The 13785-nt window shown below is 42.7% G+C and overlaps 1 protein-coding gene across 1 annotated transcript in view; it reads left to right on the forward strand.

Moving 5' to 3' along the window:
* RNPEP (arginyl aminopeptidase) overlaps window positions 1-13785 on the forward strand; it is a 47054-nt gene that overhangs the window by 13018 nt on the left and 20251 nt on the right. The window contains exons 2-7 of the mRNA XM_077481108.1: window positions 1785-1925; window positions 4707-4852; window positions 4977-5093; window positions 7891-8126; window positions 8297-8410; window positions 10187-10299. Coding sequence (XP_077337234.1) covers window positions 1785-1925; window positions 4707-4852; window positions 4977-5093; window positions 7891-8126; window positions 8297-8410; window positions 10187-10299 — 867 coding nt within the window. The remainder of the gene's footprint in view (window positions 1-1784; window positions 1926-4706; window positions 4853-4976; window positions 5094-7890; window positions 8127-8296; window positions 8411-10186; window positions 10300-13785) is intronic.

The raw sequence follows: 13785 nt of genomic DNA on the forward strand, positions 1-13785 counted from the left end.
TTGTTTTGGCACAGCGCTGAAAAAACTATTTTCAGCGAACCGAAATTCCAGTGCATCACTATTGACTACAGTTGGGAGCAGAAAGGAACATATCCACTCACGTTCGGCCAATGGAATGTTTTGGCTAAAAGAATAGTGAGCAGACAAGATTTCAAGAAAACGCAGTGCTCAGAGAAATGGGTTTGTTACTATTGCTGATGTGCTTTTGAAAGTACTATTTTCTTGGCTGTCCCTTGCTTCTTGGGTCACTGGTCAGGAATAATTTTGCAGCAAATGGTCATCATGGCTTCCCATTCTCTGCACACTTGTTCTGGTTGGTGACTCAAAGTTCTGAAGTATTTGGATTGGAATGACAGCCCAGCAGCTAGAACTTTCAAAAAGAAATTGGCAGTGCACCTCTTTTCTTTTTCATAAAGCTTTACTGTAAGGCCTAGTTTTGACTTTCTTTGCTGTCTGAAACGCAATCTGTGACTGTACTGTAGACCTAAAAAGAGCCTTCAAAAGACAGACATCCTATGGCCAGCTTTAGAGTCGGCTTGATTCTATGGAACATTGGAAGCAGAACATATCATTGGGCACTATATGGGGGTTCATTAAGAATATACCACTTGTAGCCATAAGGTCGATAACCAGTGCACTATTTCAGTACCAAACAACTGAACATTTAATGGTCTGGTACTGGTTCATTTGGAACTAAACCGTTTTTATATATCAGATGCTAAATATTTTTGGAGTGTACAGGGTAAAGCTGAAGTGCTCATGATTTGGTTTTAATGGGTTGCATGTAGGGATGCACCGAATGGGTTTTTTGGTGCCGAAACCGATACCGAAAATGAAAAATACACTAGGCCGAAAACCGATACCGAAACAGCACCGATACCGAAAATGACTGTTTTTAAAAAATATTTTTATACAGGAGGTGGTCAGAGACTGGGGACATGGTACAGGAGGTGGTCAGAGACTGGGGACATGGTACAGGAGGTGGTCAGAGACTGGGGACATGGTACAGGAGGCATCCCCCATTGCAGCCCAGTGTGCCCCATTGCAGCCTGTGTGGCATTTTGCAGCCAGCCTGTGCAGGGAAGAGAGCCGCCTCCGCCGCCTGTTTGATCACAGCGCCGGGAACATCACAGCTTTCATTTCAATAGCTGTGTGTTCCCGGCCGCGCGCCATCACACGCAGCCCCTCCCCCTTGTCCGGGCACTTTGATAGATCATCCGTCCAATCCTGCGGATGATCTGTCTATCTAAGTGCCCGGACAAGGGGGAGGGGCTGCGTGTGACGGCGCGCGGCCGGGAACACACAGCTATTGAAATGAAAGCTGTGATGTTCTCGGCGCTGTGATCAAACAGGCGGCGGAGGCGGCTCTCCTGCGCTATACACCCCCCCATGGTGGGCGTCACCAGGGGGCGGAGCCCTGCCCCCACCCAGGCCACGCCCCATTTTCGGCTCCATTATCGTCCATTTTTCTCTTTCGGCAAATTGCCGAAAAGGGCATTTTCGGCCGATATGTTTCGGCGGCCGAAATTTCGGTGCATCACTAGTTGCATGTCTGGAAAAAAATAAGCAAAGTATGTTATGTAAGCACTTATAATAGTAGTCATGCAAATTGGCACTAACCCCACAGAAGACAGTTTAGCTGTAACTGCTGATAAATCCCAACAAGCGCTGTTTACATGTAATATGCCATATCAGTAACTTTAAAAAAAAAATGTATTTTCCACCTCAACATTCCAATGTGTTCTTTATTGTTTGTTACATTGTTCAATTGACTTGCCCCACAGGTATGCTGGCTGGATCCAGAGCAGACAGCTGGAAAGAAGAAGCCTTACATGTATACACAGGGTCAGGCTGTTCTAAACCGCTGCTTTTTTCCTTGCTTTGATACACCTGCTGTTAAAAGCACCTATTCAGCAAATATAAAGGTTAGTACATTCTGCACCAGGGATGTTAATCTCAACTTCATTGCGGGCCACATTAGCATCATGGTTGTATCTGCAAGACTATATAAATGTATCTTCTCTCTATCATGTTAAATGATTGCCTCTGCATTCGATTTTACTAAAACCAGTAATAATATCTTCAGACTTAAGCTGTGATGGGCAGGTGCAGACCGGCACAAAGCCCACTCACACTCCTGTAGCAGATCTTTCTTTCTTTTCTTTCTTTTCTTTCTTTTTTCTTTCTTTCTTCGCACCAAATGTAATGCATGCAGTACTTTTGTAAACTCATTGCAACTGCATCGCTTGCTACTTGTGTGCCATATGATCAAGTGGCAGCAAATGCACTGTTTGTGGCCTGCGTTTTGGGTGTCATTAACTTAATATTGACACCCACAACAGATCACAACTGCTTTGCTTTTTTGAACACAGTGCAGGGAAACCTGCATGAGGTTTCCTGCACTGCGTTATGGTATGAACTTCTGGAGTTCTACTTTATTGATCCTCTTCAAAATTTTATGTGGCCAGACCAAACTGTCTTTTATAGCTCCCAAAAAGAAGCAACTATAAATCCAGGATCGCTTCTTAGGCCTTATGCACACTGGCCATTTGCTAACTCTCCTGGACTCCTTTCCTCCTGACAGTAGTGCTTTAGGCAGAAACAAAACCGCTTGACCATTGAAATGAATTGCACTCAGACACTAAATGTGCCTAGCGTCAACATGTTTTACATGTGTCAAGTATTTATTTATTTTTTCTGGCAAGACACTCTTAGCAGACGTTAAAAATATCCAGTGTACACGAAGCCCTAGGAACAGCTGATACAATCTCATTTGCATTATCAGATATACACATAAAACTCGGGCTTTTTTATTTCTTTTCACTCAAAACAATACAGTGTATAACTTCCATAACACATGTATCACTCTTGCATGTCACATATGCAAATAAAAACAAAAAATTGTTCTTTGGGAAAGAAAAAGTTCTTGCAATATTAACACATACAAATAATTTGTGTGGACACATGTGTTGTAGCACAGCTTTTCCCAGCTGTTACTCAAAGCTCCCCTGTGTGATTCTCTCATACAGACTTGTGGATATCAGCTATTTCCTGTTCCAAGTTCAGTCTTCATTCATATGTCCTGAGTAATAATCTACTGATATCATTACAGCTTTCAATTTGTTCTGGGACTCCTGCACAATTTGAAATTATTATTATATAGTGCATACAGTTTTGTGCAGAGCTTTACACCATGAACCTGCACTGTGTATGGGCCGGTTCCTGGACAGCATTTTATGTGTTTGCAACACAATCCAAGAAAAACTAGAAGAATTTTTACATGCGTGTATGCACATGTGCATGAATACGCTCGCTCACGTTTTTTTGTGCAGGAATTTTCTGCCATGAATTTGATGTTCATACATCAATACTGTGTGCAAGTACCCTTACTGGCTTATGAAGACGTCTGGCAAGGGTGAAATGGGTTAAGGTGGGATTGCATGACGCATACGTCACTGATTGGTGGTGCATTCTTGTTCTGGGATTCGGAACAGCAGTGGGCAGTCACTGCAGTATTGCTGGATAATCTGGGTGCTGGCTTATGGCACAATATTATGTGTACATCTGAATGGCTTTTAAAGTTGTGTGGGTTTATTTTTATTTTTATTTTTTTGTTTGTTTTTTTGTGGCTATTGTAACACATCATAGAATAAATACTGGTTACACTGTGATCTTGTATTTGCGGTTCTTCTATCCCTACATATGAGTGTATTGGAGTTAGAGGCTGTTGCGGAGAGTCTCAGACCCTGACAATTAAAGATGGAATGCTTTGGTCCTACAAGCGCTTATTGGCCCATTATAGTATTAAGAGTCCTAAGCTTCTGGTGAGTTTCAGTCTTTATCGGGCATGTGGTGTCACAAGCACTAGGAAGACAACTGGCACTGGAACACACAGCATGAACTTTTGAGCACTACTCTTATGACACTGTTTTTTGGGACATAAGTGTTTTATATTGATTACAGTGATTTCAATATATTTATAATGTATTTTGTGGCATGGGAATTCAAGCACCACTATGTGTGAATTTTTTCACTATTGTAGTCACTCATGTTTGAATTGGTTTTAGACTTGTGTGCAATAAGTGGGAAGCACATTTGAGTGGCTGCTAGGGGGGGGAATTTTTTTGCACAGTCAAAGGGGCAGATAGATTATATATATATATATATATATATATATATCTATCTATTTTTTTTTTTGTTGTTGTTTTGATCCACTTCTATTGGCTGCCTGCTTTCAGCTCTGAGGTGGAAGCAGTAAAAAGCGGCTCTATATGGAGGATGGGACTCGGCACTTGTCTGAATTGGCCCAAAAGTGTAGTACGAAAATTCTCGTATGGCAGAATAAAAATTCGGAAGTGATGTAATGTATTTTCGGACGAAAACTGTACTGATTAAACAAAAGTTGTACGAGAGAAATTTTCGTGTTTTGTCCCTTCGGAAAATTTTGGACATCCAATGTGTACTACCAATCAGATTTTTGTATGATCTCATGAAAAGTGGTATTTTTTTTTTTTTTTTTTGTATGATCTTCTGATCATGTATACGGGGGGCCTACACGCCAGGGCAAGATTTCTAAAAAGGCACCAAAGTATAAAGTAAATTGTTTGTATAAGTTGAGTCATTGAACCTGTTATTAAGAAGAGTCTATCATTTCAGCTCTCAGATTTGATGATTTTTTTTATTTATTTTTTTATTCATGTGTGCAGGTTCCTGAGGGTTTTACCGCAATTATGAGTGCCAACAACTGGGATCGTAATGGCGATACATTCATCTTCAAAATGACGCAACCTATTCCTTCTTATCTTGTTGCTCTAGTAGTTGGGGATATTGTTTCTGCAGAAGTGGGGCCAAGGTATGGAGTTCTATTTAACCAGAACCCTTTTTGCATTGTGTGTGTGTGTGTGTGTGTGTGTGTGTGTGTTTTATTTGATTTTTTTAGCTTTCCCCTGAAAATCTGTCTGTCGTGTTTTTTTTAGGAGCAGAGTTTGGGCAGAACCATGCTTGATTGATGCAGCCAAAAAAGAATATAATGGTGTAATTGAGGAGTTTCTAACTGTAGGTGAAAAACTATTTGGGCCGTACGTATGGGGCAGGTGAGTTTCTGGTCATTTTGTTCTCTTATGGAAGTTTTGTGTGCAATGCTTCAAGTACAACTTAACAAGTAGTATTTATTTCTTTCTTTTAGTTTTAGAGTGGAGAGGGATTAGAACACCTGTCAGATTTTTGTTTATTGCTGTCTCCTTTTGGGGGATTCATCCACACTGCTTGTCCTGGTGATCATTCTCAACAAAAAGTGAAAGAAAGTCCCACATTTTGAGTGGGCACCAGAACAGGAAATCTTTTAATGAGTGCCCTAGTTTTGATGACCCTGATTGCTACCTTTTTTGGAAGTTCCTATTCTGATTATGGGACAGAAAATTAAGGGAAATATCCCCAATGGGACACCTCTCTAACTTTCAGTCTAACTTTTTTAAAGGATATCTGTAATTTTAAAATATAAAAAGGAATATCAAACAATTATATGCGGACAACGTCCAAAGCTATCTCGCGCATCACCGATTGACATCACTGCCAACGAGTCAATAGGTTATACCACTTCCCCAAATTCAATCAGTCCAAAAAAGAGTTCATAATATTACTTTGTCCACCTATCATGCCCCCACCTAAAAAATTTACTTTTTACTTTCTCTGTCAGCTCATCCCTCCCAATTGTATAATTTGCCCCTTTAGATTCTAAGCTTTCATGCGCAGCGCCCTTCTAACGCTTCTCTACTGGATTGGATTGTAAATGTACTGCCTGCTTTTTGTTTTGTATACTGTTGCTGTTTAAAATCTGTATAATTTTGCAAATTTAACCAATTGGTCCTTTTTAATTTTCTGTGCTTTGACAGGAGTCATCACAGACCCAGTCCACTTATAAACATTACCCTCTTCACATTTTGCATGTCTGCATTCTGCACTGTAACTGTAAACAAGAAATTGGAACAAGAAAGAGATCTGCCTTGCATACCTATTTGATTCTGTTTTTACAGTTGGGAGCCATAAATGGTGATTTATTTGCCACGATCTCCACTGATTACGTTGTACAGCAAGTCCCCTACTTATGAACGAGTTCCTTTCCAGGAGCTTGTTCGTAAGTCCAGCAAACATCAGTGCTTGCAGACAAAGGTTGTGAGCATTCATCAGTGTGTTCTGGCAGGCGGAGTCCTCTTGTCAGAACACAATAGCACAGCCATAGAGATCGCTGCACCAACATTGCTTGTGTCAGTATGGCGATCTGTCAGTTTATCAGTTGTTGGTTGATTTTTTTTTTTTTTTTTTTTTTTTTCGTTCAGCCCTCTGAGTTGAATAAAAACAAATTGCACAAACACTGCATCTTTGAAAGTTTGAAACTTAAAGGTTTATATGTATGGGACTTGTACATTGTAACACAGAGGTGGTTTTGACTCCTAAGGCCGCATTCACACAGCCTTTTACAGGCAGCTACTGGATTCCAGAGGTAAGAATCGATGCGGCTGAAGTGACCAGAACATGCGAATATCAGTGGCCACTCAGCTTATTTAAAACAATGACCGGCTGACAGTGGCTGCCACTGTTCATATGTAGCCACACTCAGAGTGGTTTAGATGTCTGAGGCTGGATGCAGTCAGCTGTGTCCAGGCTTGGACATCTGTCCCTAACAGCTCTGTGTGTGGCTACACGAGAACAGCGGTGGCCGCTGGCAGCCTGTCATTAGTTTAAACAGGCTGACTGGCTGCTGCTGTTTGGAAGCCTCGACCATTCCAGCCACAAGAATCCGCTGATTCTTACCGCTGGAATCTGGTGTCTGCATGTGAAGGAGGCCTTACAGTGAAGACATTGAATCCAAAAGGTATGTGGATCAAAGTCCATCCATGTTCTTACTCCTCCTTTTCTGCATTTTAGTGCTGACTGCTTCCAAACAATGTAAATCGAAATGTCTATACTGACCTGGGCCTGTGATACAACCCTGAAAGTCCAGGTTAAAAATTGCAGATTATATTTGCAAAGTTCCTTTATTGCCTGACTGTTAGGCCCCTTTCACATGGCTAGTTTTGTTGCAGATTCCTGTGGGAAGAATCTGCTAGCTGACAGCATGTTGCCACACACAGAGCGATTAGCTGTGGATAAGGGACAGGTATCCAAGTGTGAATGCAGGCCAGTGGGTCAGTGACTCAAGTACTGAAGTCGTGTTAGCAATGGAAGCCTATGTATTTCCCCAAGCACAGGTTTCCTTTGGTGGTTGTCAATCTGGTTGCATTACTTCCTTTTTTTATTTTTATTTTTTATTGATTGCTAACTAAAAAAAAAAAGCTGGTCATTACCACCCTGCCTCTCTACCTTGTCCAATCAGACCATTTTTTTTGGAAATAAATACATGTAATTCTGTGAATAGCGGCCTGATACAAAAAAAGTCCAGTGAGGCATGTCAAGTTGTCGGGTATATTGTAACTGCATTTTTTATTTTATTTTTTCCCAGGTGTGGGAAATTAACCTTTTTAATTGTTATTTTAACCTGTGTTTTTACCTTGTATGTCATTACCAAGGCCAAACATTACTAGGAAATTAAATGTCTGGTTAAGGCCATTTGGGTGATTTCTGTTCTGTTTTAAAAAGGATCCAAAAACTGTGATAATACATGCCTTCATAAGATCACTGTCCTTTTTAAATAAGTCATTTTTTTTCTTTTTTTTTTTTTTTTATATAATTACATCATCAGTCTTTTGGGGAAAAAATAAAAATTCCTGCCAGGGGGTGCAAACATTTTGAGCACAACTGTATATGGTCTCTTATTCAAACCTGTATGTTATAAAGTTTTCAGTATTTATTGTAAACTGTAATGACTAACTTTATGGGTATCTGACTTTTCAGGTATGATGTCTTGTTCATGCCTCCATCGTTTCCATTTGGTGGTATGGAGAACCCCTGTATCACATTTGTCACCCCATGTCTGCTGGCTGGCGATCGCTCTTTGGCTGATGTTATTATCCATGAAATATCCCACAGCTGGTTTGGTAACTTGGTGACCAATGCTAACTGGGGAGACTTCTGGCTGAATGAGGGTTTTACTATGTATGCCCAGAGGAGGATTACCACTGAAATCTATGGTAAAACCTTATGTGTTGGTGTCAATGTATCTCTTCCAGGAATTCTACTACTCATACTTCATACTACTTTTTCTATCTAGTATACAATGTATCTTGCACATATACAAAAATAAAGTCCTTAAACATTTGTTCCCTTTAGCAACTGATAACGATTTTAATCCTATTCACAGGTCATGCATACAGTTGTCTGGAAGCAGCCACAGGAAGGGCTCTTCTTCGTCAGCACATGGATGCATCAGGAGAATCCCATCCCTTAAACAAGCTCAGAGTTAAGATTGAACCTGGTGGGTGAAAGCCTTTACTTTTCTAGTGTTGCAGTTTATACTAGTAGCCCTTTTTCGTCTGTTTTTTTTTTTTTTTTTTTGTGGGATTCTGGCTTTCATATTTAGTTTTTTTTCGTAAGTATTAATTTCAAATTGAGTAAGAAGTAAAACTGATTCTTGAATTGAAATTTTTGTTTGTCTTATTTCTATATTGAGCTATAGTGTGTGTTTTTTTTTTTTTTTTCCTGGTGAAACTAAGGCCTGCTTCCATGGAGTCTGCCTCTGTCCGCCGGCTCAGCGGGACATCTCTCCATTGAGCCAGCGGATGACAGGTCCCTCTTTGCTCACTCAGCGGGGAGGGGCTAGTCGAGTGCCGCTGGTTTCTATGAAGAGATCGGATGAAAACTGAGAGCATGTCTGTTTTTTCATCAGATCTCACCCGATCCGCCAGCAACGGATCCGAACATAGGGCCATCCGTCTGCTTTTGGCGGATCGGACCGGGTCGGATGTCACCACTGATATCCGTCGCTCCATAGACCAGCATGGAGCGCCCGTTCAGGTCCGCCGTCAAAACTGACAGGCGGACCTGAACGGTCCGGCAGGGTGAAAGGGGCCTAAAAGTAAAACATTTTATCCTAAAGTGACAACGCTCGCTTACTGGGCTCATAATGCTGATTAGGGTTTTAGTACGTCGAAGGTAGGGAGTACAGGAAGTTACCAGCTGGCTGGTTTTCTGGCAGGTGTTTTTATTTATTTTTTTATTTTTTTTGTGCCCATACATACAGTTTGTCAGTCTACACACGGTGAACACGCAGGTGGTTGTCATGGAGCTTTAACCAATTGCTGCTGCCTGCTTCCGGGTTTTTATTGTGCACAATTATACACAGTGGGAGCCTGTCGGCAAGTCCCAGTCAATGATTCACAATTGGGACCTGCTGATCGGCTGTGTACAATCGCAGCCTAGAGCTCTGTGTTGACATTCAACACAGAGCTCTGTAAAGAGGGAATGATCTGTGTCTCATCCCTGCAAAGCTGATATGAGAAAATAAGAGATCTGTTAGTAAAAGCAGCATACTTTACACATAGTTAGGCACACATGTAACCCTCAGCCCAGATGTTAACCCCTTCCCAGCCAGTGTCATTAGTACTGTGACAGTGATGCAGTACTATCCTTATCGGTATCACTGTATTAACGTCGGTGACGGTCAGTTCCCCCCAGCATCAGTTAGGTAGGCCATAGACTATGCATGGGTTGCAGGAAAAATTTTAATGATTCCCCCATCAGCACAGACAATGCTGACAGGGGAATCCATCCTGCCGAGCAATTGTCCGCTTCTCCCAGCGGGGGGGGGGGGGGGAGCTGTCCCCCTCCGGGAGAAGACGGTGATTATTACAAGCAACTGGAGAAGCCTCTAGCGATAATCGTAAGTGAATCTGGCAGGCTGGTTGTGCCCCAGTTGATCAACTTGGTACATTCAGCTTGCCCACACACACGGTTCGAATCCTGGCCTTTTCTTGCTGAACCAGCTGAGATTAAAACAGTCTATAGTGTTGCATGACTTTAACTTGCCAGTTTAAAGGGGCGCAGTGCTGGTCTTGTATTTCCAAATTATCCCTCAATAATTTTCCTTTCATTGTGCTTATGATCTTGTTTAAAATTGTATTTAGAAGTCTTAAAAATGGTGACTTGTATCTTTGTGTCCAGCAATGAGTTATCTTTGATAAGAATATGCTAGTAAAAATAGCACATACGTTCAAGGCAATATGGTTTAATATTTTCTGTATTTGCTGTGCAGGAGTGAATCCAGATGACACCTACAATGAGACGCCTTATGAGAAAGGATTCTGCTTTGTATCTTATCTTGCTCACCTCGTTGGAGATCAAAGCAAATTTGACAATTTCCTCAAGGTAAATGTAGGGACATACAGACCATTGAGAATCAGTTATCCATCAGTTTTTCAGAATCCCATATATATTGTAGAGATTGTGCAGTATACAGTACTGTGCAAACATTTAGGCACTAGTGAAAAAGTTAGGATGGTTTCAAAACCAATGCTGTTTTAATTACAACCTATAAAGTACATAAACAGAAAAAAAATCTCTCACATCAATATCTGGTGTGCTCATCCTTTGCCTTTAACGCGGAGCTCTCCTAGTTACAAATGTGCACAGTTTTTAGGCCTCATGCACACTGGATGTTTTTACAGCAGCTATTTTTGGCTGTAGACATTTTCTTTATTGTACATCACGGGACACTGAGCCACAGTAATTACTGTATGTGTTATATAGGCACCTTTAGGTGATGGACACTGGCACGCCCTAGACAGGAAGTTCAACTCCCTATACAACCCACCCCCTTACCGGGAGTACCTCGGTTTTTTCGCCAGTGTCTTAGGTGTTGGTCAAGAGTAAAGAGATTCTAGGTTGTGCTCCACTGGAATATTCCTTTGCTGGGGAATGCCATGCAACTGGATCCATTCAAAGTTATTTCAGGCCGAATTGAATGGTACCCGGGCCTTGTGTTAGAAGAAACAAGGTTTTTGTCTGTAAGGCTTCTCTTTTTAGAGAGCTGGACCCCGGGATCCAGTGCTTCGTCTTTTTTTTTTTTTCCCAGTCATATTTCCTGGCGGGTCGCTTTACGGGTCCAAGGGTGTGGAACCCCCGATTTTAAAAAGGGGCCCCGGTCCTTGAAGGTTTAACGGAGTCCACCGTGAGTGGTGAATATTGGGTCTGTCTGGTTACCACAGAATCCTGCAGCTGGATAAGTTAAGTGACGATTCCTAAGGAATTTTCTAATTCTTATGGGTTTTCTCCTTTAAGTAAATGTTATCATTCCTAAAGTCGCCACCAGGGTCTGTCAAGAGCATGTACCTGTTACATGCTTGTCAGATCTCGCTCTGTGTCAGTACAAGCTGCATGCTTCCTTCAGTCTTAAGCCTCAGGTAAGATGTTGAAAGGGGGGCTTTTCTTTTAGAAATCCCCCACCTGGACAGAAGTATTTCTCCCTCTCCAGAAGGCAGAGGGAGCACGGACCAGTTGGCGGTATGCCGTGTCGCCACTGCCATAGCGTGTCGCTTCTCCTCCAGCAGCTTTCCTCCAGCCCCCCCATATGCTGATCCAGATCGGAGCCTGGGGCGCATGGGAAAGCAATCCTTTTTTTGAAAAGGGGGGGGTGACGGCGCGGTGCTAAGTCGAGAGGGGGGGCTTAATGCGGCATTGATGTGTCTCAACGTTTACAATGCAGGTGTATTCTATAAGTGCAGGTGCAGTCAGCTGACGGAGGGACACTGAGCAGACGGGGGCATATGAGTGTTGGTGCCACAGGCATTCCCAGGGCACATTTACGTAGCATCAGGCTGAGCTTTAATGGCAGCGATAGTTGCTGAACTATTTGCTCAGCAGTGGGTGCATTTTTGGTAGTACCTCTGCATTTGTGCTTCGCACTATCGGCGGAAGGGAAGGTACAAATACCCCAAAGAACAAGGGCTCAAAGTGATCACCCTCAGGTTCTGAGGACACTCTCTGCAAAACCATCCCCCCCCCCCCCCGAAAGTTCTAGGGAGGCTGGTCAGAGTGAGCCATTGAGGTTGTCGGGTTGCAACTGCTTCTGGCATTTCAGCCCCTGTATATATTACTTATGAGGTTTTCTCTTCAGCCATGATTGTATTGGAGGAAAGATTATCAGCTTAAAACGCATTAGGTCCCCTTATACCACCCAGGACCCTCAAACAGAGGAACAGTGGGAGGGGGAAGATGAATCGCCCTCAGGACCATGAAGAGACTGATGACTCTTCTTCCAAGGGATCAAGTGGGGAAGGACCTTCTTCAGCTTTACAGGCTGAGAAATTGCTGGTGCAATCTTACTGAATTGGTCTGCTCCACATTTAAACTACCCTTAACTGAGTCGGTTTGAAAAGCCCACTTCTTGTTTGGGTTCACTAAAGCCTTCTCAAGCTTTGTGTGCCTTTCCTGTCCATTCGTTGCTAGAAAAGCTTCTGTATTCTGAGCGGGATCACCAGATAAGCATTTTTTTCCCTCCTAAAAAGTTTTCAACTCTTTATCCTATGGAGGAAAAATGTACAAAGATGTGGGATATACCAGAAATTGACGCTGCTGTATCCTCTGTGAATAAAAATTTGACTTGTCCGGTTGACAATACTCAAATCCTTAGGGATCCAACCGATAAAAAATTGGAATGCCTGTTAAATGTTTTTCTTTGTCAGGCTCAGTAGCTCAACCTGCAGTGGCGGCAATTGGGGTATGTCAATCCTTGAAAGACCACTTTTGAAACAGGTGCTCAAGGTTTTCCCTGAGCAGCAGGCCCAGGATTTAGCCGAGCTGCCTGGGGCTTTGTTTCACAATTGACGCAATCAGAGATTCTATTCTTCAGACCTCACGCTTGGGTTGGTGCATATGCGTAGAATCTTATGGTTGAAAAGTTGGCCAGCCAAAGCGCCATACAAAAAGCTCCTGGCTGGGTTTCCTTTCTGCGGTGAAAGGCTGTTTGTAGATGATTTGGACAAATGTATCCAAAAGATATCAAGTGGGAAAAGTACCCTTTTGTCAGTTAAGAAAAGGAGTAAATGACCCTCGTTTAAACGGGCCCTTTCTCCAGTGCCAGGGACATCAGCGCCAGGGACATCAGCCTCCAGGCAGTCGCAACAGCCTCCACTGTCAGATTCAAGAGGTAAACCTCAGGGTCAACCCCAGGGACAAAAGAAGTCCTGGGGGAGGAAACCTACAAGACAGAACACTAAAGCCGCTTTATGAAGGGGCGTCCCCCGCTCGCTCGAGTGGGGGAAGACTGCTGCAGTTCTCAAGGGTCTGGCAGGAGGAGTTTCGAGACAGGTGGGTGGTCTCCACAATAGCTCTAGGTTACAAGCTGGAGTTCCAAAAATTCCTGTCGCCTTGCTTCCTCAGGTCAAATGTTGCCAAAACCTAATGGAGAGGTCAGACCCATTCCAGATCTCAAAGATCTAAACCGGTTCCTGAAAATCCGCTCTTTTCGCATGGAATCAATCTGATCAGTAGTCTCCATACTACGAGGAGAACTTCCGGCTTCAATCGACATCAAGGATGCATACCTGCATGTGCCTATTTTCCCTGCTTATCAGAAATATCGCGTTTTGAAGCAGAAAAATGTAATTTTCAGTTTGCAGCCTTGCACCTCAGGTGTTTACAAAACTTCTGGCCAGATTAAGGACTCAAGTTGTAACAGAAGAGGGTGTTTTTACCCTAGGCAAAGATCAGCCTCTTAAAGGAGCTGGTTCAGGTGGTCAGGGCAAAGAAGGGTCATTCTTATTCGCCTTTGTATGAGGTTGTTGGGAAAGATGGTGGCTTCATTTCGAAGCGGTTCCCTGTGCTCAGTTTCATTCTGCCTAGAGCAAGAAGGTC

This window comes from Lithobates pipiens, unplaced genomic scaffold (assembly GCF_037356315.1).
Source record: "Lithobates pipiens isolate NorthernLeopardFrog02 unplaced genomic scaffold, aLitPip1_a1.2 Scaffold_16, whole genome shotgun sequence".
In the NCBI taxonomy this organism is placed as follows: Eukaryota; Metazoa; Chordata; class Amphibia; order Anura; family Ranidae; genus Lithobates; species Lithobates pipiens.